This window comes from Sturnus vulgaris, chromosome 4 (assembly GCF_052056855.1).
Source record: "Sturnus vulgaris isolate bStuVul1 chromosome 4, bStuVul1.hap1, whole genome shotgun sequence".
NCBI classification, from domain to species: Eukaryota; Metazoa; Chordata; class Aves; order Passeriformes; family Sturnidae; genus Sturnus; species Sturnus vulgaris.
Window position 1 is genome coordinate 59,222,388 of NC_142246.1, and position 27,317 is coordinate 59,249,704.

At 42.7% G+C, this 27,317-nt stretch overlaps 1 protein-coding gene across 1 annotated transcript; it reads left to right on the forward strand.

The window, feature by feature from the left end:
* The first annotated feature begins 631 nt into the window (after positions 1-631).
* RASGEF1B (RasGEF domain family member 1B) lies at positions 632-26,845 on the forward strand. The gene is made up of 14 exons (XM_014880591.2): positions 632-779; positions 12,216-12,398; positions 13,860-13,982; positions 14,752-14,889; positions 17,420-17,635; positions 17,735-17,809; positions 19,073-19,168; positions 19,751-19,853; positions 20,558-20,637; positions 21,032-21,127; positions 22,540-22,635; positions 23,863-23,986; positions 24,623-24,695; positions 25,504-26,845. Exons 2-14 carry the CDS (start codon positions 12,222-12,224, stop codon positions 25,526-25,528), a joined length of 1,422 nt encoding a protein of 473 aa, XP_014736077.1. The 5' UTR covers positions 632-779; positions 12,216-12,221; the 3' UTR covers positions 25,529-26,845.
* Positions 26,846-27,317: the final 472 nt, after the last annotated feature.

Here is a 27,317-nt window from a genome sequence, read left to right on the forward strand (position 1 = left end):
AAAAAAAGGAAATTGAGCATAGATCAGTAAATGTTAGGAGGCGTTGGAGAGCAGGGAAAGTTGAAGTACTGCTCCCTAAATCTGAGGTTCAACTGCACCTTGAACTGTGCATATGCAGCTCCATTTCCCTCATCTCAGAAGGTTTAGAGGTACTGCAAGAATGTTGGTGGAGGAAAACAAGGCTTGTCTGAGATTTGGACCCTGTTTACAGAGTGACTGGGTAAACCTGGACTTTTCACCCTGGGAAAGCGCTGAGTGCTGTGCAAGAAGTGGAGACAACTCAGAGCGTTCTGGGGAGAGCACATAGAAAGAAGCAAAGTGTCCAAGAGCCACGGGGCCGAGAAAATCCTCTGTGCTGGCAATACAACCTGGGACACTCCAAGGAGGCGCTGTGTGTGTGTGTGTGTGTGTGTGTCCTGCTCCTGCCCATCTGTAAGAACGACTCTCTGCCAGCGGAATGGTGGCGGGCCAGTGGCACAGCAGCTGAGGCCGTGCCTGGCAGCAGCCCGGTACCAGCGGCCCGCGGGGAGCTCCGCAGGCCGCGCTCTCCGGCCGAGCTGCGCCGGCCCCGCCCCCGAGGCACCGGCGGGGCGGCCCGGGCGGGGCGGGGACGGCTCGGGACGGGAGCGGCGCTTCCCGGAGCTCCGCCCGCCGCCGGCACAGTGAGCGGGGAGCCGAGCTGTGCTCTCCTGGGCTGTCCTGGGCGCTGCCGTGGATAATGAGGGCGTGAGAGCCGTAAAGCTGCGTCTGGGACCGGGAGCGCCTGCGGCCACTGCCAGGTACGGTCCGTGAGTCTGCGGTGCGTCTTGTCGGTCCGTCCATCCATCCATCCATCCATCCATCTCCGTCTTCCGTGCCAGCCCCGGCAGGACGGTCTCATTCCTCCTGCTGTTTAATCTCCTTCCTAGCTACCCAGTTCTGTGCGCGCAGAGCTGCTTCTTTTGGGAGGTTATCAGCATATTGGGGAAGGGAGAGACTTCAACCCAGCAGTGGCGGTGCAGTGATTGGGTCCTTCTCCTTGTCCCCTTCCCTGTAGTAAGACAGAACGGGATTCTACAACCGCGCGATGTGATTATTTTTTTTTTCCGCGGCTATAATCCTTGAAGAAGCTCTCCCTGTTTGTCTTTACGCCCGTCAGTTCAACTGGTCGCTGGTTTTCTTGGGTGGGAAGGATAAAAAAGCACTGATTTTACCGGATTGTGTTTGTAGGGCTGAGTAAAATGGGTGTGTGGGCGGGCTGTGTGTGCTGGGCATCTGCTGAGTGTAAGTGTGATAAAACTTCAAGCTGTTGCGCTGGGTGAGGTGGGACCAGGTCAGGGGGGCGAGGAGAATAAGGGCTGTTAAATGACCCAAAATCGGTGTTAAATGACCCGAAGTCGGTGTTAAATGACCCAAGACCAGTGCCTCAACTACATCTACTACGTTGTGCCCAGTCCAGACTGTAAACTAAGGCAGCCCTAAGAAGCAGTGCCTGCCAGTGTGCCTGTGTGTAAAGCTAAGTGTAAGACAGAGGGATGAGGAACTCCTTCGGAGGAGTTCTGAGCAGAGCGGAGGAGGGCTGACTCCTCTCCGAGGGCGAGAACGGCCCGATAAATGGAAAGAGCCGGGAACAAAGAGGTGCCCTGTACCTCGGGCAGTATGTCTGAGCCAGGAATGTCGAGGGGGTCGCTTTCAGTGAGATTACCGCCTTGGTGGGCTGAGGTGGCAGTGCCATCTGTGGGAAATCGGGACTTTGGGCAGGCGGGACTGTGTCTCCAGGCTGTTTTGAAAGCTGAGAAGAGCTTTTTGAGGTACGGCTTGCTCAGGCTTATTTTACGACTTCCAAATGAGATGCCTTGGAGAGAAGCTGTTAATCAGCTGAAAATCAATGCTAAATATACCCAAGGCAAGTAGCTAACTGATGAGCTGAACGAATAGCTGAGACCAAGCTCTGATTTTAGATAAGTAGTGGGGATATCACTCCTTTTTGAACAGCAGGGCTGAAACACGCCACTGGAGGATTTGTTTTATCTTTGTAAAAGAGGAAAGAAATCACTGATTTAGCAGGAGTTAAGCTCACAGCTGTGCCACACACACTGAGCAAAATGCTTTTTTTGTACGGTGCACTGAATCCCTGTTGGTTTACATTCTTTGTGGTTTCTTTGTGCTGAGGTTTTGGGGGCCAGCCCTGTGTGTTGTTGCCTGTGCTGACGTTGTGTGAGTTTATCTAAACAGGGAGAGCAGGGTCACCCTACCTGCTCCTGCGGGGTGAGCTGCTGTCACACTGTGGCAGAAGGGACAGGCACAGTTCAACCCTGCAGTATGATCACTGAGGGAATATGAACTAGAAAATGAAACTGGAAATGTGAACTGGAGCCCTGACAGCATGGGGCTTTACTTTTGTAACCGGGTAGTTAAAAAGTGAGATTTTCTTGGGGTGAAGACGGGAAGGAGCTGTATGTGGATCATATTGCCAGTCTGTGCCGTACATCACTGTAAGGGTCTGCTGACACGGACTAGGGCTGGTTGGGATAGATTACCTGCATTTCAGAGGAGGAGGCACAGTTTGTCATTACACATACTTAAGCATTTTTTTCCAAATGTTAGTAAACACACAGGTGTACTCTGCAAGCACTGACAAGCGCCCTCTGCTTGGCATGGGTATGAGGGACTGAGCCACATCATCTAATAAACACTTTGATAGACAATGAGCTGGTAAACAAAGCTTCCGGAGAGCATTTTGAGCCACAGCAAGACAATACATAATTTACAAAGAAGAGGCAAAGACTCCAGCTGAAAGCTGTTGCTAATTTCTTCTCTGTTCTAGCTGCTGTAAGAAGTAGTATTAAAAAAAGTTACTAAATTAAAAATTGCTACTGTGAGGAAGCTGAATGGGTATTTAGTGTGACTGTATTTTTAAATGGAAAATGTGCAGGATCATGACAACAATCCAGCTCACTCTCCATAGGCGGCTCCAGAATAGCACTGAATGACTCAGATCCATGCATTCTGACTATTTTGGGTTTGATTCATCAAAATACATCTTCTCCCCGGAATACAATGTTCCCCGAGTCACCTACCCCTCCCATGGGGTCAGGTACTGTGCTTGCTTTTCATCACATCTGGAAACAGTGCCAGAAATGCCAGGTAATGCACCTGCAGAGAGGAGCCTGGGAGCTGTGAGTCGGCATCAGCACAGTGAGATTCATAAGGATTCATAAGGAGTAAGGCAGAGGAGAAATAAGCTTGAGTCAGACTGGGGAGTGGGGTTTTCTCTGGGATAATTGCTCTCATTGATACAAGGCCGGGTGCTTTCTGCATGAATGTAGCGCGCTGAACTGACACTACTTGTCCATCAGGACTGGAGTTGATCCTCTCTTGAGCATCCTGCAGGGATTCAGGCACTCTTAGGCCATGTTTGTAATGATCTTTTCGCAGCCCAGCGTGGTGTACATTTGCTCAATACCCTACCTGCCGGATGGTGACTTAATGGGTGTCATTGTTTCAGGGCTAGGAACGCTTGGCCATGGATTGCCAAGCCCAGGGGTCCACCCTGAGTCGGGCACGGGAACTGCTGCTGGGGCTCAAAGGCTGACAGAACCAGCAGAGACAGCCTGCCAGGAGAGAGATTAACACTATGGCCCTGCCCACACTGGTGAAAAAGATATTTTCTGTCATTTGGGCTCTAATGTGCTTCTCTTTGATTTCCCAAGGAGTCGGGCAGGCTGATTGCAGAGAACTGTTTTACAAGTCCTCAGTACCTCAGACCAGCTCTGTTCTAGAAGCCACTGGCTGATACCCGGCCTAGATATAAAGGGGTGCGAGGCAAGTGCAGCTGATGCTGATATGGAGCTGTACTTCCTCTCTTAACTGACAAAGTGGAACCATCCATTCTTATCTTCAATCTAGACATTGGAAAGTGTATTTTTTTGTTGTTGTGATGGTGGAGATTTAACTGAAGTATTTAACATAACTGAAGTGTTAATATACTGCTTTCAACCTGCTGTGTATTGAAGTGCCAGTAAAAATTCTGTGCTATTCATGGAAACGTAAGGACTCAGCAACTGGGAAAAAAAGATAATATTAATTGTTTGCCTTAAAACCAGCAATTTTTCTGCATTATCTAAATGGCAGAGACATTTGGCAATGAGGTTTCAGGTAGAAACAGTTAAATGAAATTTAGTACTGTTATTTGACACTACTACAGCTTGCTGTTGTAAATTATAACTTGGCTGCCTATTATGATTACAGAAGGGAAAGGTGTTTTCTTTTGAAGTGTACTGTAGGCTGCACCAAAAGGCCAAGTATGGACGTCTGCAAAGAGCAACAGTTTTGAGATGCAGAAGGTATCTTGCTTTGATGAGGATGAAGAAGGAACCATGTCAACAGAGCTTCGTGCTTAAGGCTAGTACCATGCTCCTGGCAGGAATATATGATACACCTTCAGTACACCTTTTGAAAAAAGATCTTAGTGCTTAATGAAAGGAAATAACCCCATACTTATCCCTCTTTGTACTCTCAAGCAGAGGAATGCAGTAATGAGAAACTGACTGACTTGACTAAAGCCACGTGAGGAGCTTGTAGTAGAGTCAGCAGTCAGAGACAGATCCAAACTACAGCTGCCAGTTCTCAGCACTGAAATAATGCCACTGTTTTCTGTGGATGAATGTGTGAACAGCTCTTGATGAAGCCAGTTATCACTCTGAAAGGGTCCAGAGCCAGCTTAGCTACGACCATGCGGATAGAGAAGGTGGATCTTTTGGCTTTGATCACCTGGGATGAGTTAGGATTACATCCCTGTCACATCCCACGGTTCACATCCCTGTCTTTAGAATGGATCACACTCCCCAAGCTTAGTGACAATCTAGTACCACCATGATACTCTTCTGGTGATAGTGATAGCAGGGGAAACTGCTCCCATCTCTGTTGAAAACATCAAATTTCAGTTTTGTCAGTTTGAAGTATGCAGGAGGCACAAAGCATGCTACGGAAATGATGCAGAGTGCAGAACTCTGTAGATACAGAGCTACAGACTCATGTCAGAGTTCTGATTCACTGGTGGGGGTAGCATAGCATGGATGGCATCACAGGCCCCATCTGTCCACCCCACCCCACGCCCCATTCCTGGACATCTCAGCCACCTTGAATCAGCTGCTGAATCACTCCTTTTACCGTGTGATGTTTTGGAATAAAGCATCACTGCTGTTGCCTTGCCTCCAGACTCCTGACCTCAGAGCTGCACAACCCATCAGCTGATGGAGGAGCAGCATCCCAGCTGCTGCTCAGCAGTGTGGGACCTGGGGTGGTGAACTCCTCCAGGCTGTGGAGCTCTGCATCGTGCTGGTGGATGGCAGCCCTGATAAACCAGTCTGCAGCTGGCTGAGTAGAGAGGTGGGATTTTAGTCTTTTAAGGCTGTAATATTTATGAGAACAAATAGAGCAAATGGCAAAACTGTTCTATGCTTCAGTGGGTCCAATAAGGGGAATGCTTTGCTTCTAAAATCCCCACCCTGCTTCAGTAACATAAAGAACTGGAAGGCTTTAGTAACATTCTTACTTTCAGTCCAGCTGTCTGCTCAGAAATTTTGGTAGAAAAGAGTAGCTATATGTGTTGTCTGTTTTTTTAAGATGGGAAGTGTTTCATTGAATCCTTTGGCTGGCCTGAGAGTCTTGTGCATCTTTTTCCATTTAATTCATTCTGTAAATCCTTCACGTCTTGAACAGTCACTGTGGAACTTGCAATGCACTGAACTTTTCTATAATCTCTTGTGCTTTCTGACATTTAATTACTGCTGTGCTAATCCATCATGTCACTTATAATATATGCTTACCCTGTTTATTCATGTTTTAAACTTCTCTTCTGAAACTGGGGATTAACAAAAAGATGTACAAGGTACAAAACCCCACATTTATATGAGAAAAGCCTTATTTGGCATTCAAATGCTAAAAGGACACCATCCAGATGAAGAAATTACCCATAGAATTAAAAATAACTTTAAAATGAACTTAACAAAAAGATTAATCAGTCAGTGATGGAGCACACTTCATATCTTTTTAAATAATTGTGGCCTCCTTGGTTTTAACCTACAGAAAGAAATTTGAGCAGCATTGTGTTCATGGTAAGAGATAAGTGCTCTAAGAAATTAAATGCTACAGGTGTGGTATCCGTTCAGTGTCATGTGATGTGTTTCGAGGCTGTTGCTTTTGTGTGTCCAGTAACACGGGCAGATTGTATCATGTGTTTTGTTTGGGAGGAACATATGTCCTGTCCTTGCCCTGGACTGAGTAATTTTCCTGCAGCTGGGATTTTTGCTGCGATGCAGTCTGCCCACATGTACTTGCCTGGCACTGCAGCAATGCTGTCACAGCCACCTCCAGCATCACTGCACTCCCTCTCTCTTCCTGCCCCACTGAAGAAGAGGATGGGAGAGGATAGAAGGGGAGCTGACTTGTGGGGCTTGAGCAGGGACATGGATTTACAGCATATCAGCAACAAAGAGGAACTTGTTTGTTTCCTTCCCTTTTTCTACACTTGCAGATTTGGGGAAATCCAAGGCATTCTTAAACGCCCTACAATGTTCCTAATGCTCCCAAGTAAACACAAAAATGTATTCATACCCATCACACCTTTGCTGTTCAGTATCCAAGGACTTCAATTTCAGGATTCACTTAATTACTGTGCCAAAGTTCTCATACCTGAGTGATCAGGCAGCATTGCTGCATCTGACCTTCCCAAATCATCAGCTGAATCTATTTATAGACCCAAGAAAAATGCACATTCAGGAGGAAAATGCCCCTAGTTGAATTCAGTTCCTGTTTTATTCTTTGCTTACTCGAGTTTTTCATTTTGCTTTGCAGCTTACTGTTGCCTGGGTGATTTTTGGAAAACTACAAAATTTTCATCCTCTGCTGTTTTAGCGAAAACCAAAAAGTACTTTAAGGCTCAGTCGGGTTTCTTACGTCTACCTCAGGTCTTTCCTTGCCCCATCAGCAGCTGTGCAAGATGTGTTTTCTACTGCTATGACACTGTCCAGCATGGATAGTTTTGGTCCTCTTCCTCTGGGGTGGATTCCTTATGAGAGGTTCTTAATCTTCCTCTTGATTTCATCCTGGAAAAAGCCAATATCACTCCCCATTTCATCTCCTATGTGACTATAAAAAATATTCTGTGCTCTGCCTCTTAAAAGATACACTTAATAAGTAATTCTGGGAAAGAACTACAACTCAGAGTTGGTGCTGAAATCACGGTCTGAGAATTGTATGGCAAATTGACCACAAAGAGTGGAAGCAAGAAGGCTTGAACCGGGATAGTTCTGTGATCTTAATTTCTGCAAGTAAGACACAAGAAACACCCATCTGGGAGTTTTTCAGGTTTCTTATCTTTTCTGTCACTTGAGCTGTAAAATTCCCCTTTACCTTGCAGTGAAAAAAAAAAAAAAAAGCTTTGTGAGCAAAGCACACACACCACTGAAGAGCTGTATGGAATGCGATGGGCTGTGTCTGGTATGCTTTTGTTTTTTTGTTTTGGGCAGCCTGGGTGTGGATGCACTGCAGAGGGATTCCAGCTGCTCCAGCTTTATCATAAAGGGCCTGGCTCAGATGCCTCTACACAAACACACACAGTATGGGGAACAAACAAGAAGAACTGGAGACATGCACATGCCTGCATGGGTGTGATATCATTGGCATCACAGAGATGTGGTGGGGTGGCTCCTGTGGCTGGAGCATTGGAATGGAAAGTTGTTGGCTTTTCATAAAAGACAGGCTAGAGAGACAAGGAGGGGATGTAAGTCTGGAGGAATATGAGGAAATTGAACAGGAAGCTAGGGATGAGGTTAGGAAGGCTAAGGGCCAGTTAGAACTGAGTCTGGCCAGAGATGTCAAAGACAACAGGAATGGCTTCTGTAGGCGTGTTCCTAACAAAAGGAAGAGTTGGGATAATGAGAGCCCTCTCTGGAACTTGGCTCCTGCAGGAAGTCAAGCTTTTGTTTTGCCATATGTCAGTTTTATGATGGCATCCTTAATAACAATGGTGGATGGAAATCACCTGCTAAATGTGGTTAAGGGTTTCTGATTGTATAGGGAACAGCTCTGAGGGGATGTAATTGCATTTCTGAAGTTTGCCTCTTTTAAAGGGAGGTGTGCCTTGGGACTAATACCATTCCTCTGCCTGAGGGATATAGTGTGGGAGAAAACTTCCTAACAGAGGAGCTGAAAATGTTTGGCACTGGCTTTAAAAGCACCTTTCATGGCTACTACTGAACTTCTCAGTGGATGCTTCTGTGAAGGATACCAGCTATCCATATTGTTGGGTTTGTTTTATGAATCTGATAGGCAGCCTGAGCTCTTTAATATAAATGAAAACAAACCGATGCAACCTTCCACAGTCTGTAGTAGTAAACAGATATTTTTTTTTAGCATAAAGATTTGCAAAAGCACTTGGCAGCCTTGGAAGCTACGTCTGATTCCTTTAGTTTTGCCAAACTGAAACTTGGCTCCTGCAGGAGATGGTGGGGGTTTGAGCACATCATCTTTGGCTCTGATTTCCTATTTACAGTGCTGTTCCTGGGAAGGTTGAGGCTTCTTTCTTGTCAGAGGCTACTCCCAGCCAGAATATGGACCTCAATGCCCAAGGTCTCATGTTCTCCATAATGATACTAAATGCAGAAAAAAATGTTGTAATCTTCTTTCCACAGTGCAGAGTTTTCGACTTCTCTCTGTCACGGGAGAGCATCACTGGTAAAGCCAGGAAATTATTTCATTGCTCTTTCCTTCAAGTCGGATCTTTACTAAAAAATAAACAAAGAAAAAAAAACCCACACCAGTCTTTTCATTCTTGGAGAAAAAGAAAAAATAAAGAGAGAAGGGATAAATGGGTTTCCATGTGATTGCTAGCCAAATGTTTCCAAAGCCCAGTTTAAAAGTTCCAGTTTTTAACTCCCAGGACATTTTTCACTGGAATAATATTTCTTGTCTTTTTCTCAATTCCTGCTCGTCAGATCTTGCCCTGCTGTGCTTTGTCAACAATATTTTTAGGTCCCAAGATACTTCTGCTCTATATGCCACGGATTTGTGGACCATTATCTGCTCTGGAACCAAATTTTAGTTCTACTCAAGTTATTCTGCGGGCAAGGTTTGGCTGAAGCTTTAGCTAAAGAAGCTTTTAGAATTAAGAATGCTGCTTTGTGTCTCTACCTCCAAATAAAACACAGCAGAGGAGTCAAGGTCAAGATAATGAAGGAGTCATGCTGGAAAAGCACATGTGTTGTATGAATCATCCCATTGGCTATGCTATATTTATCTCTGTCACACTTTGGTATCATCCCTTTTCATCACATGGAGAACATGTCCTGTATCCTGTTCACTTCTAAGTGAAACCCAGTTCTGGCCATAAAGAGCATCACCACGACTTGGTGTCTCACTGAAGCAGGACTGAGCCCTCTCTGTCAAGCAGCTTCCAGAAACAGATAGCAAACAAATGACACAATATATACCCTTTGGGACAGATTTCTGATAATTTTATTTTATGGTTACAAATCTGTACATCTGTTAATGGCCTGATGGTTTTTTTCTTTCCTGTTGATGAGGCTCTAGGAGACTGTGTCTCCAACCTGTCTGATTTATGTTGTGAGGATTGCATTAAATCAAAACTAATTGCTAGCTAAATCCCCTGCAGATTCCAGTCTCACCCTGAATTAGGCTGTTTTGGTTGAGATCTGGGTTGAAACAGCTTGGTTTTTTAGAAGTGCTAATATTGATGTCAGGTTGTTTTGCAGGTGCAGACTAGCCTTTCTCACTTCCCACTGGAGTATTACCTTGGAGCCACAGTGCTACAAATGTTTGGTGGGTTGCAGTGTTTACACACTGTTCACTACCACTTGCATTTTGACTGAATAAACTGTGCTTTAGTAGCTGAAAAAATTCTGAGTTTTGGTGCAAACAGGACATCTTTCAGCACCAGTGGGCTGACAAATATTTTGGAGTTGATTCAAGTCTGTGGCTTTAGAGACAGTAAAGTCTGCACAGTATGAAAACCTAGGAAATGCTGCAGAAAGTTCCTGTCTCCTCAGTAAAGCTTTGTTCCTTAAACTGGGTTAGCCTTGCAAAGAACCTGAAAGACCAGGAGTCTTTATGCATCAGGATGCTTTACTGGTGCACAGCATGGCCATGGTAGGGTTGCACCTCACCTACCCAGTAATTTGAGCTCCCTTGCACAGGAACCCCGCCAAGTTCAGTGCTGCACTTCACCCTCTTGTGCTGTGGCATGTGTACTTACTTCATTCTTCTCCCAGTTCTTCGGGCTGAGTGGAATTGAATCGCTGGTTGAACAGCTGCACAGAGTGTCTGATGTCACTTTTCAGACAGTCTTTCCCATTTTGATGCAGATATCTTTTGGCACCTCTCAAGGTGGAATTAGCACAGGTCATGCAGGCCAGGAGGCTCTCTCCACTGTCCTTGTCTGCCTTTGTTTTTGGCTTTCTCTTACTGTTTATTTCCTGAACCACTCAGGCTTATGCTGGTTTGAATGTCTCCATTGTCTGGACACACTGCCAGCAGCAGCAGCAGCAAGTCTGTGTAGCGCTTCAGGTCCAAGCTAAGGAATCTGGCTAATAACTTAATAGCTTCTCATCTCCACCAGGCTCACTCTGAAAAGTGCTTTATTGTGGGTGTTGGGGGAGCACACAGATGGCAGCACTCTATTTATCTCCAGGCTGTCACATCACTAGTTGTTCTCAAAACGGGGTGCCTTCACAGGCGGTGTTTGCTGAGGTCTGTGGCTTTAAAAGAGCCTTTTCCCGAATAGGATTTGATACAATGGAGAGAAAAGAAACAGCATCTGCACTTACAATGATGGCTCAGAGGCATTAATGCTTTTCTCATGCACTCACACATGCTGGATTGACACATGAACACAGCAGTCTGTGGATATTTTCCACTCAGTTTGATCTTCCTTGCCTTGAAGTTTTGGGGAGGATTGGAAACAAAGTGCCATCCCCTTTTGCAGTTTCTGTTTCTCCCTGAATGCCCATCAGCACCCACAGCCCAGTAACTGCTGCGGGAGAGTTAAAACCAGCACGTTTGTGGTTAAAACTGGACACAAACGTATAGCTTCCCATTAAGGCCTATAAAACCTAAGTTCCTTAAACTGACAAGAACTGCTACTCCCAGAAAGCAGGGAAGGAGGGAGGAGGAAGGAGTTTTTCACTCAACACTCAAGCAATCAGAGAGATTTTATCTTTTGGCCTTTTCACGTACTGCATTACCAAAAGAGCTCTTGGGTGGTCATGGCCCCCTTGCTGCCCACCCACTGCTCTGAGTGACTGAACGGCCTGCAGCACTGACTGATCTTTTCCTTGGAAAGACATTGTGATTCCACAGGCACTAAGATTCAGACTGATGAGTAATTGCTTTCTTTCTCCTAAAGCTGGAAATTACAGGATTCACAGAATTTCACAAAATTTGGGGAGAAGGTTTACCAAAACTCGGAATCTGGTCTCATCTTCTATATCACTGGTGAGCTTGGACAGCAGTGGTAAGCAACTATGCCCAGGCAAGCTTTTCCAAATTTCTGTAGAGCCACTCAGAGAGTAGGTGGAGGCAGATGCACTGAAGCATCAGGCTTTAGCCTGGGTCACGCCTGTTACAGTGTTGTTGGGAAAACCAAGCACCAATTTACCAGGGTGGAGTTAGGAAATGGGAGGTTTGGGATTGTGTTGCATAAAGGAGATTGTCCTTTCACAAAGCCTTTCCAGGGCTTCACTTCAGTCTCTCTTCTTCTGCTCTGGCTGGGGATGTGTCAGCCTGGGACAGCCTGAACACGCTTCCCCATGAGAGTGCTGCTCTTAGGGAGCTACTTTCAGGATTTGACCAAAGTGAACATTGTGCAACATTCCTCCAAAAGCTTTATAGAAAGTCTGAGTTCCCAAAGCCTGTCAGGATTTTTGTACCACCTCCTAACTCCTAGCCTGGACATGTTATCTGTCATTTAATAAAGAAACAGCAAGATATAAAAGGAGCACATGGTGATTGTGACAGGCAGTGGTGAAAGCCAGTGTTGGCCCTTTCCTGAGAGGTCTGCACAGGCTTGAAAACAGTACAGTCTTTATTGTGTGCAAGTAACCCATGGTGTGACACTGAGTTGTCTTTCTAGTGCAGTATTATCTCTGGAAGATAGAAATCCCCTTACATTGTACCTTCTCTTAATTATCCCTTATCTCTTTTGTGTGTCTCCACAGGGAAAGATGCCACAGACACCTCCCTTTGCAGCAATGTTTGACAGCAGCAGCTACAACAGGAACCTATATCAGACAAAAGAAGACAACTGTGGAGGGCTCTATTACCAGGACAACAATCTTCTGTCAGGATCTCTGGAAGCTCTGATCCAGCACTTAGTACCCAATGTGGATTACTATCCAGATGTAAGTTACACACCCAGCTAACTGTATGGCCAGGCCTGGTGAGTCTCCTAAAGGGGAACATGCACAGCAAGAGCAGAGTGTGTCACATCCATGGCTAAGAAAGGGGTTCAAGTGGCTGACCAGCAGTGATAACATGTGCTTCACCTGAGTGCAGCATGCAATAACTCACCTAGCCTAGGAAATCTAATGCTTTATTACTCCTGCTGTAAGGTGAGCAATCCTGGTGACTCATTTATAAAGCACACACCTAGACTGGCTTATTGCTTGATGGACTGTGTGTACCATTGACCCTCAAAAAGCTGCCAGGCAAGCTGAGAGACAGGCATGGCCACAGTTGTGACAGAATGAAAGTATTTATTGCAAAACCAAGCGGTTTTTAACGCATATTTCCCATTACTCATCTGAGGTCCACGTGTATCTTGCAATAAGCAACCAAAATGTTGAACTACTATCACACTGTTTAGGATCAGCAGAGGCTGGATGTGACAACAGGAGGTTTGTCATCTGAGAATTTTTGGCACATCCATGCAATGAGACATTTTCTGTAATTCTTAGAAAAGAAGATAAGAAAGAATGGTATCAAAAGGTGGCAGGAAAGGGCAGTTGGGGATAACTGGTGGATGATGAAACTGCAGCTCTACTTGTTGGCATGCTCCTGCTGAAGACATAACTCTGCTTATGTTCAGCTTCTGTTATTGTCATAGATCTGTTCACGTTTCCAAGACAAGACTTTTTTAACTTGGGTCAGAATTAAGAGCAGCACAGGACTCTACTTAAGCTAGTGCTTATCTATTAATGCTTAGTGTATACTTCAAATATGTAGCAATTTGGACACTGGTTGGTCAAACATCATGATTTATTCCAAGTTTCTAGAGCCAGAACATTTTAGAGTCTTTGTAGAGTGGGTGCCAGAGATACTTAACAACTGGCAAAGTGGAAAGTGGAATGGATATTCTAAATATCCATCCCACAATGAGTTCAAATCGTGATATATGGAAAATCAAAGCAAAATAAGGAGCCTTTTCTTGCAGCCTCAGAATCAGTTACTGATTTTTATTCTGTAAAATTAAGCTATGTAGTTCCTTCCACTTTCACCCAGGAGACAAAGGTTTACATACAGCAAGAAAATTTTATTCTTAGTAATTTCAGGTAATGAGCTTGCAATAAGGCTGTGTGCAGCAGGAGAGCTAAACCACCTTTGCCCTGCCTTGTTTTGGTTTAATCTTGCATAACTTGGCTCGAGCACAAATTTATAATACTGGTTCTGGAGCAATGATAAGTGTCAAATTAAATGCTTACCTCTGTAGTAATTGCTTTTGGCAATGTTTGGCAACAGCCACACGTAGAGTTTTCTTCTGCAGATAGTAAGGTATGAGGAGCAGATTTTTCAGAAAGGCATTTCAAGAAAATATAAAAAATGCTGGTAATTTATGCCTTTCTCTGCCTTCCTGTTGTTGACAGAGGACGTACATCTTCACTTTCCTGCTCAGCTCTCGCCTCTTCATGCACCCCTACGAGCTCATGGCCAAAGTCTGCCACCTGTGCATTGAGCAGCAGAGACTCAGTGAGCCTGCCCTGGACAAGGTGAGACCCCCCCCCACTCTCAGGGACTTCCCAGCTCCCTGCCCAAACCAAAATGCTCCTATTCAAGAGAGTCCTCGGTGGGATTGAACAGATTGAAAACCTGACACAAACAATTAGAATCTGACCCTTTGTTCAATGGGATTCATGTGGAATATCCACACTTCTCCATGAGGGCTGCTGCTTCTGCTGCATTGTTTGTTTTACCAAGACAATCTCTGAACCAGGGTCCTGAACAGGCTAAAATCTGCCCTCTGAAAGTCCAAGGCAGAGGTTTTGTTGACCCCCCTCCTTACTTCACCAAGAATGAAAAATCATTTTGTGGTCACTATTCCCAGGGCAGCCTCTGACCACCACATCTCCTCCCCAGCCTCTCTCTGTCTGTACACAGGTTTCTCTCATCAGGTGTAGTGCACACATAGGTCTTGGCACAACTGAAATTTTCCACTTTCTTTGTTGAGGGTTAGTCATAAGTTATGGAAACACTAATCAATGCCTTGCACTGAGACACTCCTGGTAATGAGGGGAGTAATTTCTACCCACCTGAGGCCTAATTTCCAGGTCAAAGTCAATGAGAGTCTCTTCACTGGCTTCCATGACCTTTGGCTCTGACCTGTAATCCAATGCTGAATGAAATTAAGATTAAAATTTACTTGACATTCCTACCCTTATGCTCTACACTATTCTACCGAACAGAATTCTACTTCCTTTGAGATAGATATTTCCTGTATTGCTGTTGCATGTAACATTCCTCACTACTGTTTCCAAATAGAACTGGACCCAGAAAATTTCACCCAAAATCCTACAGTTGTTGACTGAGTGGACAGAGACTTTTCCTTATGATTTCCGAGATGAAAGAATGATGAGGAACTTAAAGGAGTTGGCCCAAAGAATAGCCAGTGGGGATGAGGTAAGCTGTCTGCACACAAAGTTATTGGATAAAAAGGCATTCCTATTACTGCTTATATTGCTGTTAATAATATGGTGTGGCTCTAGGTGCTTAATAAAACTTGTTATGAAGGTGCTGGTAGGCAAAATGTTCTATTTGGTACCTAAGCCTAGGATAAAACCACACGGCATAAGCAGATCTTCTCCAAAGCATGGGTAAAGTTTTCTCCACTTCTAAGACCATAACATAATCCCATTTTGTGCAGACAGGCACAATTTGGTTCATGTTAGTATTTATCATTTTAATGATTCTTCTTGGAGGAAGCTAGCTAGGACAATAGCTGAGAAATCCCTATCAGTGTTGATCATTTCTTGAGTAAGGTGTATTGGAATTGGGCCTTTGACCTGTAGGTCAATGGAAAAGTTATAGCAGGGCTGGGGAGAAATTTCCAAAAGAGGACTGGACCAGGAAGAATTGTCTTGAGCTTAAAGTATCAACTCAGAGGAAGTCTGTCATATTCCTTCCTGTGGATGGAGCACACAAGGAAATCACCTGACCTTTTTCTAAATCCCACTTTTTAAGATGGAAGTAAAGTTCCACATGGTTATGAAATATTTGGTGCTTGTCTTTTAAGTACTGAAATAGACTCAGCCAAAAGCCAAGGGTTATATTTACTTAGTGGAAGGGAATTAACAAGGTTTCAGTAAGCAAATCCTGTGTAGCTGGCATAATACTGTGATTGCAAAAGGCACACTGGAGTGTCATTTGGAAGAACTATAAACACAAATAGCAATTGCTAAATGGCATTGTGTTTCCAGTGTTCCTCAGGGACCAGTGTTCCTTATATAAGCTTCTAAGTAATGATATGGATGAGACAGCCAACAGCACATTAACAGGCGTGGAGGTAAACTGGACTGAGTGGAGCTAAGAGTGCTACCAAAGGCTGTACACAAGCATGGAAAAGAACAAACCTAAACTGAACTTGGAAGCTGAAATATATTTTGATGTTGTCAACGTGGGGAGGGATGAAAGAAGATGGGACAAGAGAGTGAGATGTGGTATGAAATAAAAAGGAAAAAGAGACCAAATTTGGTGTGCAAGCTGAAGGTTGCAAGAAAGCTCCAGGGAACTTTGGACTGGGAAGAGGCAAGAGGTGTGCCCTCCCTCCAGGAGTGTCAGGTTACTTTGTTTCTAGATACTCTTCAGAGCAAGGTAGCAATCTGAAGTCTAGTTCCAGGCAAAGTAGTTATGATTTAGGGCTCACACCCACTTGAAAAATACTCACTGGCACACAAAAAAAGAACTGCTTAGCCTGAAGGAAGTTGAGTTGCTGGATGGAAGAATGAAATGAAAAGAGGGAAGGGTTGTCTGCAACGAAGTTTCTGGAACTACAGACAGTTTAAACAGTGAAATTGTCTGTTGAAGGGAAAGGCAGATGTACAAAGCTGCTAGAAAATGTGCGAAGGGAGCAATCTTACTCTGCAGAGAACTATAACTCCTTTCTAGCTGTAGCTTTGAGGTTTTCTTGACTGATATTTCCTTTAGAAAGACAAAGTGAAAGCAAGCACTGCAGTAAATTGACTTGTTTTATTGTGAACTGCTTGGAACAGTAAATGGCAACTTCCTTGACCTTGCTTTTCTACAGATCACTTGGATTTTTGTGAGTCATTACCTTAAAGGATACAAAAGAAGCAGTTTCCTACTCCCACTCATTTCAGTTCTACTTATAGCTTCTTATTCCACTTCCTGAGTTTTATTGTACTCCAGTTTTTTTAAGAGCTGTCAGTCAGAGTACAACTAAAACCTCTCACCACACTAAGATATCACTCATTCAAAACAAATTTGGAAAAGGCTTTGGAGAAAAGGACAAATTCATCAGAATAAAGGAAATATTGCTGCCTTGGATGATCCTTTTTGATTCTTAGGTTTTGCTTTAATGGCTTTAGGATATGTGGAATCTGGAAGAGTAACCACACTGGTAACACAGATCTCTCTACTCAAGAGTTGAGTTCTGCTCTTAGTTAAAATTGTCACTCCTGGTAACTTAAATCACTATATGGAAAGGCCTGCAAAGGCAAAAGAAGAGAGAGATGGTTTTGTTATCGTCTCCTTTTCCTCAGATTCACTGCAAGTTTGAGCTCTGACTTTGGTGAAACTGGTCTTGATTTGCTGCAGAGAGAAGCAGGCCTTTTGTTTATCACTTAATGGTCACATACTTGTTTTTTTCTGTGATCTTAAGCAGGAGAAGATGGAATATTTTCATTTCTGGTATTTCCTCCAGTGGTATTTGGTACTTTTCAGGAAGTAGATTGAACACTTCTTTGAGCTAGCTGGGTCAATACTGAAGCTGTGAGACAATCACTGCTTAAACCCTCAGCTGGATTCCTTTTGGTCTGGTGAAATGCTAATATTACAAATTCACATAATAGAGCTTAGCTTAAGTTGGCAACAAATACAGGTATCAGAATCCATGTGTTGTGGTGCCATGCAGCCTTTAATGTTGTCTTCTCCCAGTTTGGAAGTAGTTTCTGATGGTTTGGTGTTACGCCAGGTGTACCGGAAGAACGTGCAGCAGCTCCTCCAGAACCTGATTCGGAAGCTGGCCGCGGTTACCCAGTACGAGGAGGTGCTTGCAAAAATTGATGCCACCACATCCACAGATCGCCTCACACTCCTAAAGACCAAGCCCCAGTCCATCCAGAGGGACATCATCACAGTCTGCAATGATCCCTATGTGTTAGCTCAGCAGCTGACGCACATAGAGCTTGTGAGTTGTTACCCTCCCAGGGATGACTTCATCCTTCCCCTCTTTTTGAAGTGCAGGTTAACAGGGGATATGACCTGGCTGCTTCTGTGCTTTATTTAGGAGAGACTCAATTATATTGGACCAGAAGAGTTTATCCAGGCGTTTGTGCAAAAGGATCCTTTGAATAATGACAAGGTAATGGGAGCAGATCTGGAGCAGCTCTGAAATGCATCACTTACCATCAGGTGCACTGTGAGCTGGAAGTGAGGTCCAGCAATAAACGAGGACCAGTAGAAAATAAGCTTTATTACTTCCATGAAACATTTTGTTAATGTTTTTTTTTCTTTCTGGAGTATAACTCCTGAAGCTCCAGAACTCAGCCAACAAAGTGACTTAAATGAACACATTTCCTGGGTTTTCTGACTTAAACTAAAGGAGAACTTAATCGTGTGAATGTTTTCCCCAGGCCATCTATGCCTACAGCTGGAAGAGTCTGAGTTTAACTTTGCCTTCTGCATTATTTATTTTCGACATCTGTTCTTCCTTTTTAGTAAACTGAATTCTTTGCAGCCAAGTGGCACATGGGGGAATTTGCAGGTAGAGCAGACATAACAAAAAAGAGCACAGAGGGCTCTAGATCTATGTGAGATGGAGGGCAAATATGCAGTGTTTTTAACCAGCCATGATGGAGTTGTCATCTCTTTGAGTGCTGTTTTCAAAATGACCTAATTTTTTACGTTTTTCAAGATGACTTAACCTCTGTAAATAAACTGTGACAAAGTCGGTCCATTAAAACTTGAATTAACTTAAAACTGACAAACAGAATAGAATTATGCAAGTTTACAGTTTGATATTCAGTCAGATGGTCTCTGAAATTGTTTTTCCAGATAGAGATCACTGAAACTGCTGTCTACTCATTTTTAGGCAACCCTGAGATGTGGTGTGGGAATGATTCCAAGGTGATACAGCCTAGCACTGCTCAGGAAAGAGATAATCCCATTGAAATGGCAGAGCTGATCTCCCAAAGTTAGGATGCAGTATGTCCATTTGTCATCAACAGCCAAACATAATGTGCCTGACCTCTGTTTTCCTGCTGCACTTGCAGAGGGCTTACAGGAGTAAGGACTGAAATAATGTGCATATCCAAGGGAGCTTTATGCAGATATTTAGCCCTGATTGTTTGCATAAGTCTGTCTGAGGTCCTTAAAGCATTAAAGCACAGGGTGGATTTCACATGGCTGCTGGAGTGCCTTACTGGGCCAGCAGCTGAGAAGGAAGTTACACATGCTTGAATACAACCACTACTGCTTTCCCTCCAAGCTTTTTGTCATTTTGGGTAATTTGAGTCATTCCTGGTTGCTTGAAAATGTTTGAGAATGGCGAGGCAGAAAGCCAAAAGATCTCACAGGGAAAAGATAAAAATTGTGCTAAAAGTTGCCATTATAATTCTGTCTGTAGAGCTGCTACGGAGATCGAAAGAAGACTCGGAATCTTGAAGCCTATGTGGAGTGGTTTAACAGGCTCAGCTACTTGGTTGCAACAGAAATCTGTATGGTGAGCAAGGACTTTTTGTGCTGAAAGGTTTTGTTTAGTTATCCAAAACTGTGAAGCTTTTTCAGGTTTGGTGCCTTTTGGACTTTTCATTCGCTTGGTTCTGTAATTGTTCACATTTGGATGCAGTCAGAGCACATCTGAAGAGGAAATAAGTTCAGTGTTCTCAGCATTATACTGGTGCCTCAGCCTTGTTTATGTGACAGTGATGATTTATTCTGGGTTAGCCCTTCTTGGTATGTGAGCATGTCTGGCCTGCTGTTCTCTTCTCTGAAAGCCCCTTGTGAATTGAGGCACATTCTCTCCTCTGGCTGACCCTCTACCCTGCTCTGCTGTTCTTCATATCCTTCTTCTTGGCAGAGCCTTTTTGCCTGCTGTCCTTGCTCTCTGCCTGCCTGGGATCAGGTTTGTCTTTGCTGTCCTGAATGCTTTTGAATACAATAGTGTGGCTTCCTCTACATGTAAAGGATAGTGTAAAGCTGTGGTACATATGGAAAAGACTTTTAGCAGGGGTGTTATTTCTTTGGGGATGTGTCTGAGTGCTGTTTCCTGCTGAGAATAACCCTACAAATGCATCTCTTGCAGCCTGTGAAGAAGAAGCACAGAGCGAGAGTGATAGAATATTTCATCGATGTGGCACGGGAATGTTTTAACATTGGCAACTTCAATTCCTTAATGGCTATTATTTGTAAGTATGTGTCCTGAGATATTATTTTATCCCTGTTTAAATCTGGATAAAGGAAGCAGAGTGCTTCACACAGAAGTCTACTGCTGAGCTTGGTCAGCAGCATGAAGTTGCTCAACACTGTTGTAATGCTATGTGTGTAGTATAAAGTTGGTGTGAACCAAAGTTTTCATTGCAACTCTTCAGAGACCTAAATCTCCACTTTTTTAAACCAACTTCAGTGCTAAATTGGCATAGTAACTTTCCCTGTAATATGGAGAATTGATGTCTTCCATCCTTTCTATCACATCCTATTGATTTAAAAATTCTGCACTACTTTATATCTGGTAGGAAAATACTGAGTTTTTTTTCATTTGAAATGTGAAAACTTCATAGATATGTGTTGTTTTCAATGAATTATGTAAGAGATTGTGTTCAGAACAATGATCATTTGAGCTTTTCTGCTTTATATACATGTTTTATCAAATTCACATTATATAATGTCATAGCATTTTTTTAGAGCTTTCATTCTGTAAGAGATGAAGATTTTGTTTCCAGGGTTGTTTTGGGCTTTAAAGAAAACAATGATTCTGATTTCTTGAGCAATTCCATTGAAAATACTTGTTATTGGTAATAGATCCTTTGCTTTAGAAATACTTACTAGTTCAAGCTACCTGAAAGATTTCTTTCTTTTAAATACTCCAACAATCTCTTTCTCTTACATAAAGCTGGCATGAATATGAGTCCTGTGTCTCGATTAAAGAAAACCTGGGCAAAAGTGAAGACAGCCAAATTTGATATTCTTGAGGTAAGTTTGGCTAATATTTGGACAGGAGGCTGTTAATACCATTTTACTTTTATCTGCTCTAAAATATGAGTTTGGCTTCATTATGGCATTTAATTTAGTATATTTGTGCTCTTAATGGATATTGCCCAGCTGACCTTTGTCAAAGATCATGCAGGTGCAACACACTATGAGTTTGTGATTTATCCAAGAGAATGTATTGGATCCCTTGTTGTGCTGAATGGAAATTTTTTAAAATGAGCTTCTCTTCTGATCAAACTATCAGACAGAGTGATACTGCAGTCTCTACAATGCTGTGTTTGTGGGGCTGTTCAGAAGACTTTTTCCTATTTAAAAGTCACTCAGTTGAAAAAGCACTGTGTGTACCTCATTATTTACATCTTTCCATGCCTTGCAGCATCAGATGGACCCTTCCAGCAATTTTTATAATTACCGAACTGCTCTGCGTGGAGCCACCCAGAGGTCCCTGACAGCTCACAGCAACAGAGAGAAGGTGTGTTTGCAAAGGACTTGGCAGGGGGCAAAAGGGAAACGTGCTTGTTAAGTTGCATGGTAAACCTTTATCCTGGAATTCTGATTCTCAGCAACTCTGCCCCTGGCATGGTTATAAAAAGCTGCCAGATCAGTTTGGTGCTGACTGAAAGTCCAAACATTAAATGATCACTTTGATTATTTAAGTAAAATAAGTAGATTGCCTCAGCTTGTTTCTGTTTTACAGATACCTATATCTGACAAGCCATACCACAAATAGAAAGGCTAAGGACTGATATGAGGTCGCTAGTAATTTTTTCGTAGAGCTGCTACTTGTGCTAATCTTTCAGTAAGACATGGCTTAAGGTGGAAAGATTTCAAAACTTCCTCATAAAAGGTATTCTAAGCCTCAAATCTAGACAAAGCTATGGCATTCTCTTCCTGTGTGTAGTCTTTAGATGCAGAATTTCAGGGGTAGTTCTTGTGGAAAGGAATCAAATAACTTCCTAGCTGCTCTCCACTTGGAAGCAGTTGCTCATCAACTCACTATGCTATTAGGACTCCATGCTGTGTTTAATAAACGTGATCTTGGAGTTCATGGAATAAACTATCAGGCAGATGAAGCAAATCCACGTGCAGTCTGCTGATCTATACTCTTGTTATGCATGGAATATCTCTCTGAGTCCTAAGGGTCTGTTCACATATCATTCAAAGTACCAGAAGTTTAAATGTAAGAGGCTTGCTTCTTTTCAGAGAAAAGTCAGTTTTAAGACTTCAGAGAAAGAACTTAGAGGTATTGAAATATGTAGGTTCCACAGAAATAAGTGGTATTTGTTTTATCCCCAGTTTTAACAAGGTTGTGTAGCTGTGAAAGGTTCCATAGGATGAAAATTAAAATAGAACCATTTTAAGAAAGTGAAATACTCCAGCATTCTCCAAAGAAAATACTTTGTTCAGTTGGCAGGAAATGCTTATTTTTAAGCCAGTCAGTACCAAGGTTCCATGACCTGCATGAGCTCAGGGAATTGTAGCTCAAAAAACATTTGTTCTGCTACCCCAATATTCCCTGCTATGCTTTAATGTGCATCTCCCCTCGTTTACCAAGCAAGTTCTGTCAAGAGGGAAAGCTACACTACAAGATATCCTGCAGGAATTACATGTAAGAAGTAGGTGCCTCTGACCATTTATCTCTGAAATCTGCAGGGAAGAAGGAAAAAATGAAAACAAGGACATGACATAGAAATGGAGGAGTTTGTGGAGAGACTTGTATTTTAAAATGTAGTGAATGCACAGTGTTTGTGTAAAGATGAAGAATCCTTAGTCCTTCAGTGTTTTGCTTACCCTTTGTATCACCTGACTTCCTTTCAGTTTTCTCTACAGACCATTGTGTCTTGATTCAGGACCAGATTGATAATAATGCTGTTCTCTCCCTAGATCGTGATACCTTTCTTCAGCCTCTTGATCAAAGATATTTACTTCCTCAATGAGGGTTGTGCCAATCGCCTTCCAAATGGTCACGTCAATTTTGAGGTGAGTATAGCACTGAGTTTTAATGGGGTTTTAATGCAGGGTCAGCCCCTTTAACAGAAAACTGAAGCAGACCACAGTCTAATTTCCACTGGACTCTGGGAGAGCAAACATGGACTGGAATTTATCTGTTACTTCTCAGGGGAGCTGGGAGGTAGTCAGGAAAAAGCAGTTTTATCAAAGATGGAGTGGTTTTAGAAACTTTAAATATTCCCAGTTTTTTTAGTGAGGGGGGGAAAAAAAGTCAGAACTTCTTCCCAGTGCTCAAATTCATCTCAACATTTCAGTTCACAGGTTTTTTATAGTTAATGACAAATTAGTATTTTAGGGCTTATCTTTTAATTCCTCACATAAAAAGAAAGGTCCTCCTTTATCAAGATATATAGGCAGCATTTTCATGCAAGTAAGTCCCAGATTGTCTCTGAAGAAATATGTGATAGAGCAGCAGTGAGGGAGTTGTGACTCTCTTGTCGTCCAGTAGTTCTTCTGCCTCTGATTTTATGCTTGTTATGTGACACAGGGTGAGTTACCCAATGATTTGTTTCCTGGTACTTGCAGCTTTCAAGAAGCCTGGGTCATTCACACAAAAGTGCAGTACATTTCAGTTGTATTAGCTGAATTAGCCTAAAGGTTCTAAAACTAGGCTGTGCAATCATCTGGAATGTCCTTTTGCTCAAGGAATCCATGTGTACTTGAGGCATGTTAAACTTTAATTGAAAGAGCTTATCAATTAATGGCATCAGCACACTACATGGGGAGGGTTTATTTTCAGCATAAATTTCCAGCAAGAAAATAGAGCATTTGATATTTGCTAACTGACAGGAAACATCTGGATTTTGAAATGTCAGTATTAAGCATCTGATGTGAAAATCACTGTGTATTTAATTGCAAAGCAAAAAGCGTGAGCATCATCAAAGTTAAAATTTGAGCATAAGGAGTGTTACCAGCTCCTTGAAAAAAAAATAAGTGCACTTCATGATCTACTGTATTTGTATTCACAACAGCAGTTTTAACAAGGTGAAGGAGTGGGAAGTTACCATAGCTTGAAACAGGAACGCAGAAGTTAGAAGCTGAGTTGTTGAGTCAGATCATGTTCAATTCTATCTTAGAAGCCAATGACAATCTAAGCCTTGGTCTCCAAACCAAGATCTCTCCCTCTTTTTAAAAAAGTGTTCAGGGTTAGCAATGCTATTCAATATATAGCACCTCTTCTGCTTTGTATTCTGACAGAAATTTTGGGAATTGGCAAAACAAGTCAGTGAATTTATGACATGGAAGCAAGTGGAGTGTCCTTTTGAAAGGGATTGGAAGATCCTGCAGTACTTGCTCTCTGTCCCAGTCTTCAGTGATGATGGTAAGGAGCTCTGGACTTCTGTAGGGATGGTGTCACTGGTTACTGCTTAATCTCTTTCTGTGTTAATTTGTGGCTTCCTCACAGTAAGGAAAGTGTCCTGAGACATCTCTGTCTGGCAAGTGAAAAATGCTCCTCCCTTACAAACGACAGAGAAGATAAGATTTTTCTTTTATGTGCATATAGTCTGTGAGAATCAACATTGGTTCTGAAATAGAACAAACTAAATTGATGTGGTCCCTCCAAATGTCACATGAAATATATTTATGTGGACTTTCAGGATACTTTGCACTAAAGGTTGCTGCTTAAGGAAGAAAACAGGGACTTCACTGGCTATTTACAAAGCACCATGTCCCTGGGCTCATTTTATTTTCTCTTGAGTGCTTTCTTCTCCCTGTGCTTTTGAGTTTCCACTGGTTGGTTTTCCCCCCCTGAGGGTAGCCTTTGTTCTCATGCACAGTTTGTTAGCATTGTCTGGGTGCAATTATAAGCAATGCTATACTTCTAATGGGATTCTGAAGCCCTAAACTGAGGGATGGATAATACATGCCTGCTTCATTTAACTCAGTCTGCTTTGCAGGGAGAGCAAATTTTAAAATGCCAGTAGGCCTAACATAATGTATTTTCTTCTGATTGCAGCACTTTACTTGGCTTCCTATGAAAGTGAGGGTCCTGAGAACCACATTGAAAAGGACAGATGGAAGACACTAAGGTTTGTGTCAGAGGTTACCCAGATCAATAAATAAATAGAATGGGATACAGAGCAAGCGTCAAGCAGTTAAAACCAAATGGCATGTTACATGTTTCAACAGATGGGGCACAGCGAGGTTGTAAACTCCCCCCCAATCTGGGACCCTTGGAAAAAATAGAACAATCAGTCTTTATCTTAAACCATCTCAGTCCTTCTTTCCCCTAGGAAATGGGAATTAGAATAAGTAATTTTGTATTTTAATTTCTTGTGTTACTCAGTGAAGGAGGGGGAAGTACTTGCTAAACTCCAAGAAATCCCCAGTTCCTCACAAGTGCTATACAGAGCACTCTGGATTCCTCACAGGTGTTTTCACAGCTACTGCATCCTATCCCTTTCTGCACCAGCCTTTCAGACACGGCTGAGGTTTGCATAAAGGTTGCTCTGGGGCAAATGCATTAAGGAAACCAGTTAACAATTTAGAGTTCAGGCTGGGGAGGAATATTCAGCAAAATCCTATTTCTGGCTTTTCTTCTACTGCTATTTGAATGCAGCCTCATCAGCTCTTTGAGTTTACTAATTGTGGAAGGATACGTGAACCATTAACATAGGGAGATGTAACAATTCCATCTGATTGATTCCAGTCATTTTGAGAAGACAGGGAGTTACATCAGAGCACAGACATTCCACATGACACAGGGTGACAAGATGAAAATCTGTAGTAACACGAATCTCGGTTTCACAGCCTCCTTATCGAAGTCACTGTGTCTGAGAAGATTTACATCATTCCAAGGATTGTCTTCACCAATTTACATTTCCCTTTGCCTTTCAGGTCAGCGCTTCTGGGCAGAGTCTAGAGCACACCGTGTCTGCTGTTGCTGTGTTAACGTGGATTGCCAAGGGGCATGGCTTGGTTTATTTTTCTGTGCACTGAGTGGCACTCAGAACGATGAAAGATGTGCAGTCAGTTGCGATATCGTGGAGCAAAGATGAAAGAAGTTAATTCAAGAACAAACAGGCAGCTTCTCCCATCTGACAGATGAGATAAAATCACAGCTCACTCAGCTGGGATTTAGGCTGAAGTATTGATTGAGACTCCTTTGAAGATCTCAGATGTTGCCTATGAATCATTTCACACCTGGATGGAATATTCTTTCCTTCACTTTTGCTGCAGCTTGCTGCTACAAGGACTCTGCAGAGCTGCCACAAGGACTCACAGGAGGTTACAGAGGGGAAATGTTCACCATTCCTTTCGGTCTGCATTGAAGAGCTCTCATTCCTAATAAGCTGAATATATCCCAGAAGATTGGGATTGCTAAGAAGGGAAAGGATGGACACAAAGATTGGCTGCTGAGGAGAATTTCTCCCTACCACTGTAATGGTGGCTGGTTGTTTGTTTGTTTTTCTTTTTCCAATGTGTTTTTGAGTTGGCTGCTGGCAGGCAAACTCATTATTTTAAGTTATTAAAAAATATGAAGTAATAAAAATCAAGGCTGTGGTAGAAAATATACCTGCTGTAAAAAGATAGTAACTATGTAGCTCTATGACTTCTAGTGAGGCTTTTTCTTTTGTTCAGTTCTTTGTAACTAACCACTACGTGCTACAGACATTCTTATTTTTACTGTGAGGTTTTTTTACTCTTGATTTTCCATACTCGACCTTCTTCTTATATGAGGTTGAACAAGCTGACTTTTCTAGAATAGTCTTGGAGAAACTGGCATAAAAATATATGAGGGTATGTTTTTATTAAGTAATTTTTATAACTGCCTTTTTTTTTTTGAAAGGGTAATAGTGGTGAACACAATCCATTTTGACTGAAATAGCAAGATGCCAAAAGGAAAAAAAAAGAGACTTCTTCTCAGTTCCAGCTATGAACAAAACAGTCTTCCTGTGTGTTTGCTTTAGGGATTATGTTTATGACTGTGAAGTAGTTCACTGTGTTACACACCTAATAAGTTTTTAGTAGCTCTGAATACCTAGTCACTCTATCTATCTAGGAGGAACCTGATTGAAAAAAAATACAAAACCAAGCCTGTAGCTGTAGATCACCCTGGATGCAAAAATCAATAAGCAAAGTACATACTTGGCAAAAACCCCTATTTGCAATTATTCTGCGACTGTTGCTAAAAAAAATGGAAAAACGTAAGAATAAATGTATTTATTTGTTGCACTGCATCTCTTGAGTCTTCATATAAGCTGGTTTTTATGTTTTGTCTGTGCCTTTTCGGACAAATATTTTATTTTGAATTCCATGTTAACGTTTAACTTTCTTAGTGGGGATACTGTCCTTAACTACAGCCTGTTTGCTGGTACAAGGTTCTAGAAATCTCTGAGTTAGATGTTCCACAAAGCCCAGCATCAGGGCCTCAAGCCCTGACACAGAAGGCTTCCTCTCCTCCTTTCCCATTCCCTGTCTTGAGATAAAGAGAGGCTCCTGCATGGAGCACGACATGCGTGTGTGGGGCCCAGCATAAGGAGGACGTGGACCTGCAAGAATGAGTTCAGAGGACTCAGAGGGAGAGAAAGAGGGAGTAGGATAATCAGATGAAACTAGATGATTTTTGATCCCAACCCAAAGTATACTACGACTCAAAAAGATGTGTATTTCAACTTGAAGTTAATCATGAATCAGAATATTATTATCAT

Bases quoted from the DNA above. Each gene is read 5' to 3' on its own strand.
- RASGEF1B (XM_014880591.2), top strand. From the start codon at position 12,222: ATGCCACAGACACCTCCCTTTGCAGCAATGTTTGACAGCAGCAGCTAC. The intron at 17,810-19,072 runs GTAATGGGAGCA...TTCTGTCTGTAG, and splicing joins ATCCTTTGAATAATGACAAG to AGCTGCTACGGAGATCGAAA. The intron at 19,169-19,750 runs GTGAGCAAGGAC...CATCTCTTGCAG, and splicing joins TTGCAACAGAAATCTGTATG to CCTGTGAAGAAGAAGCACAG.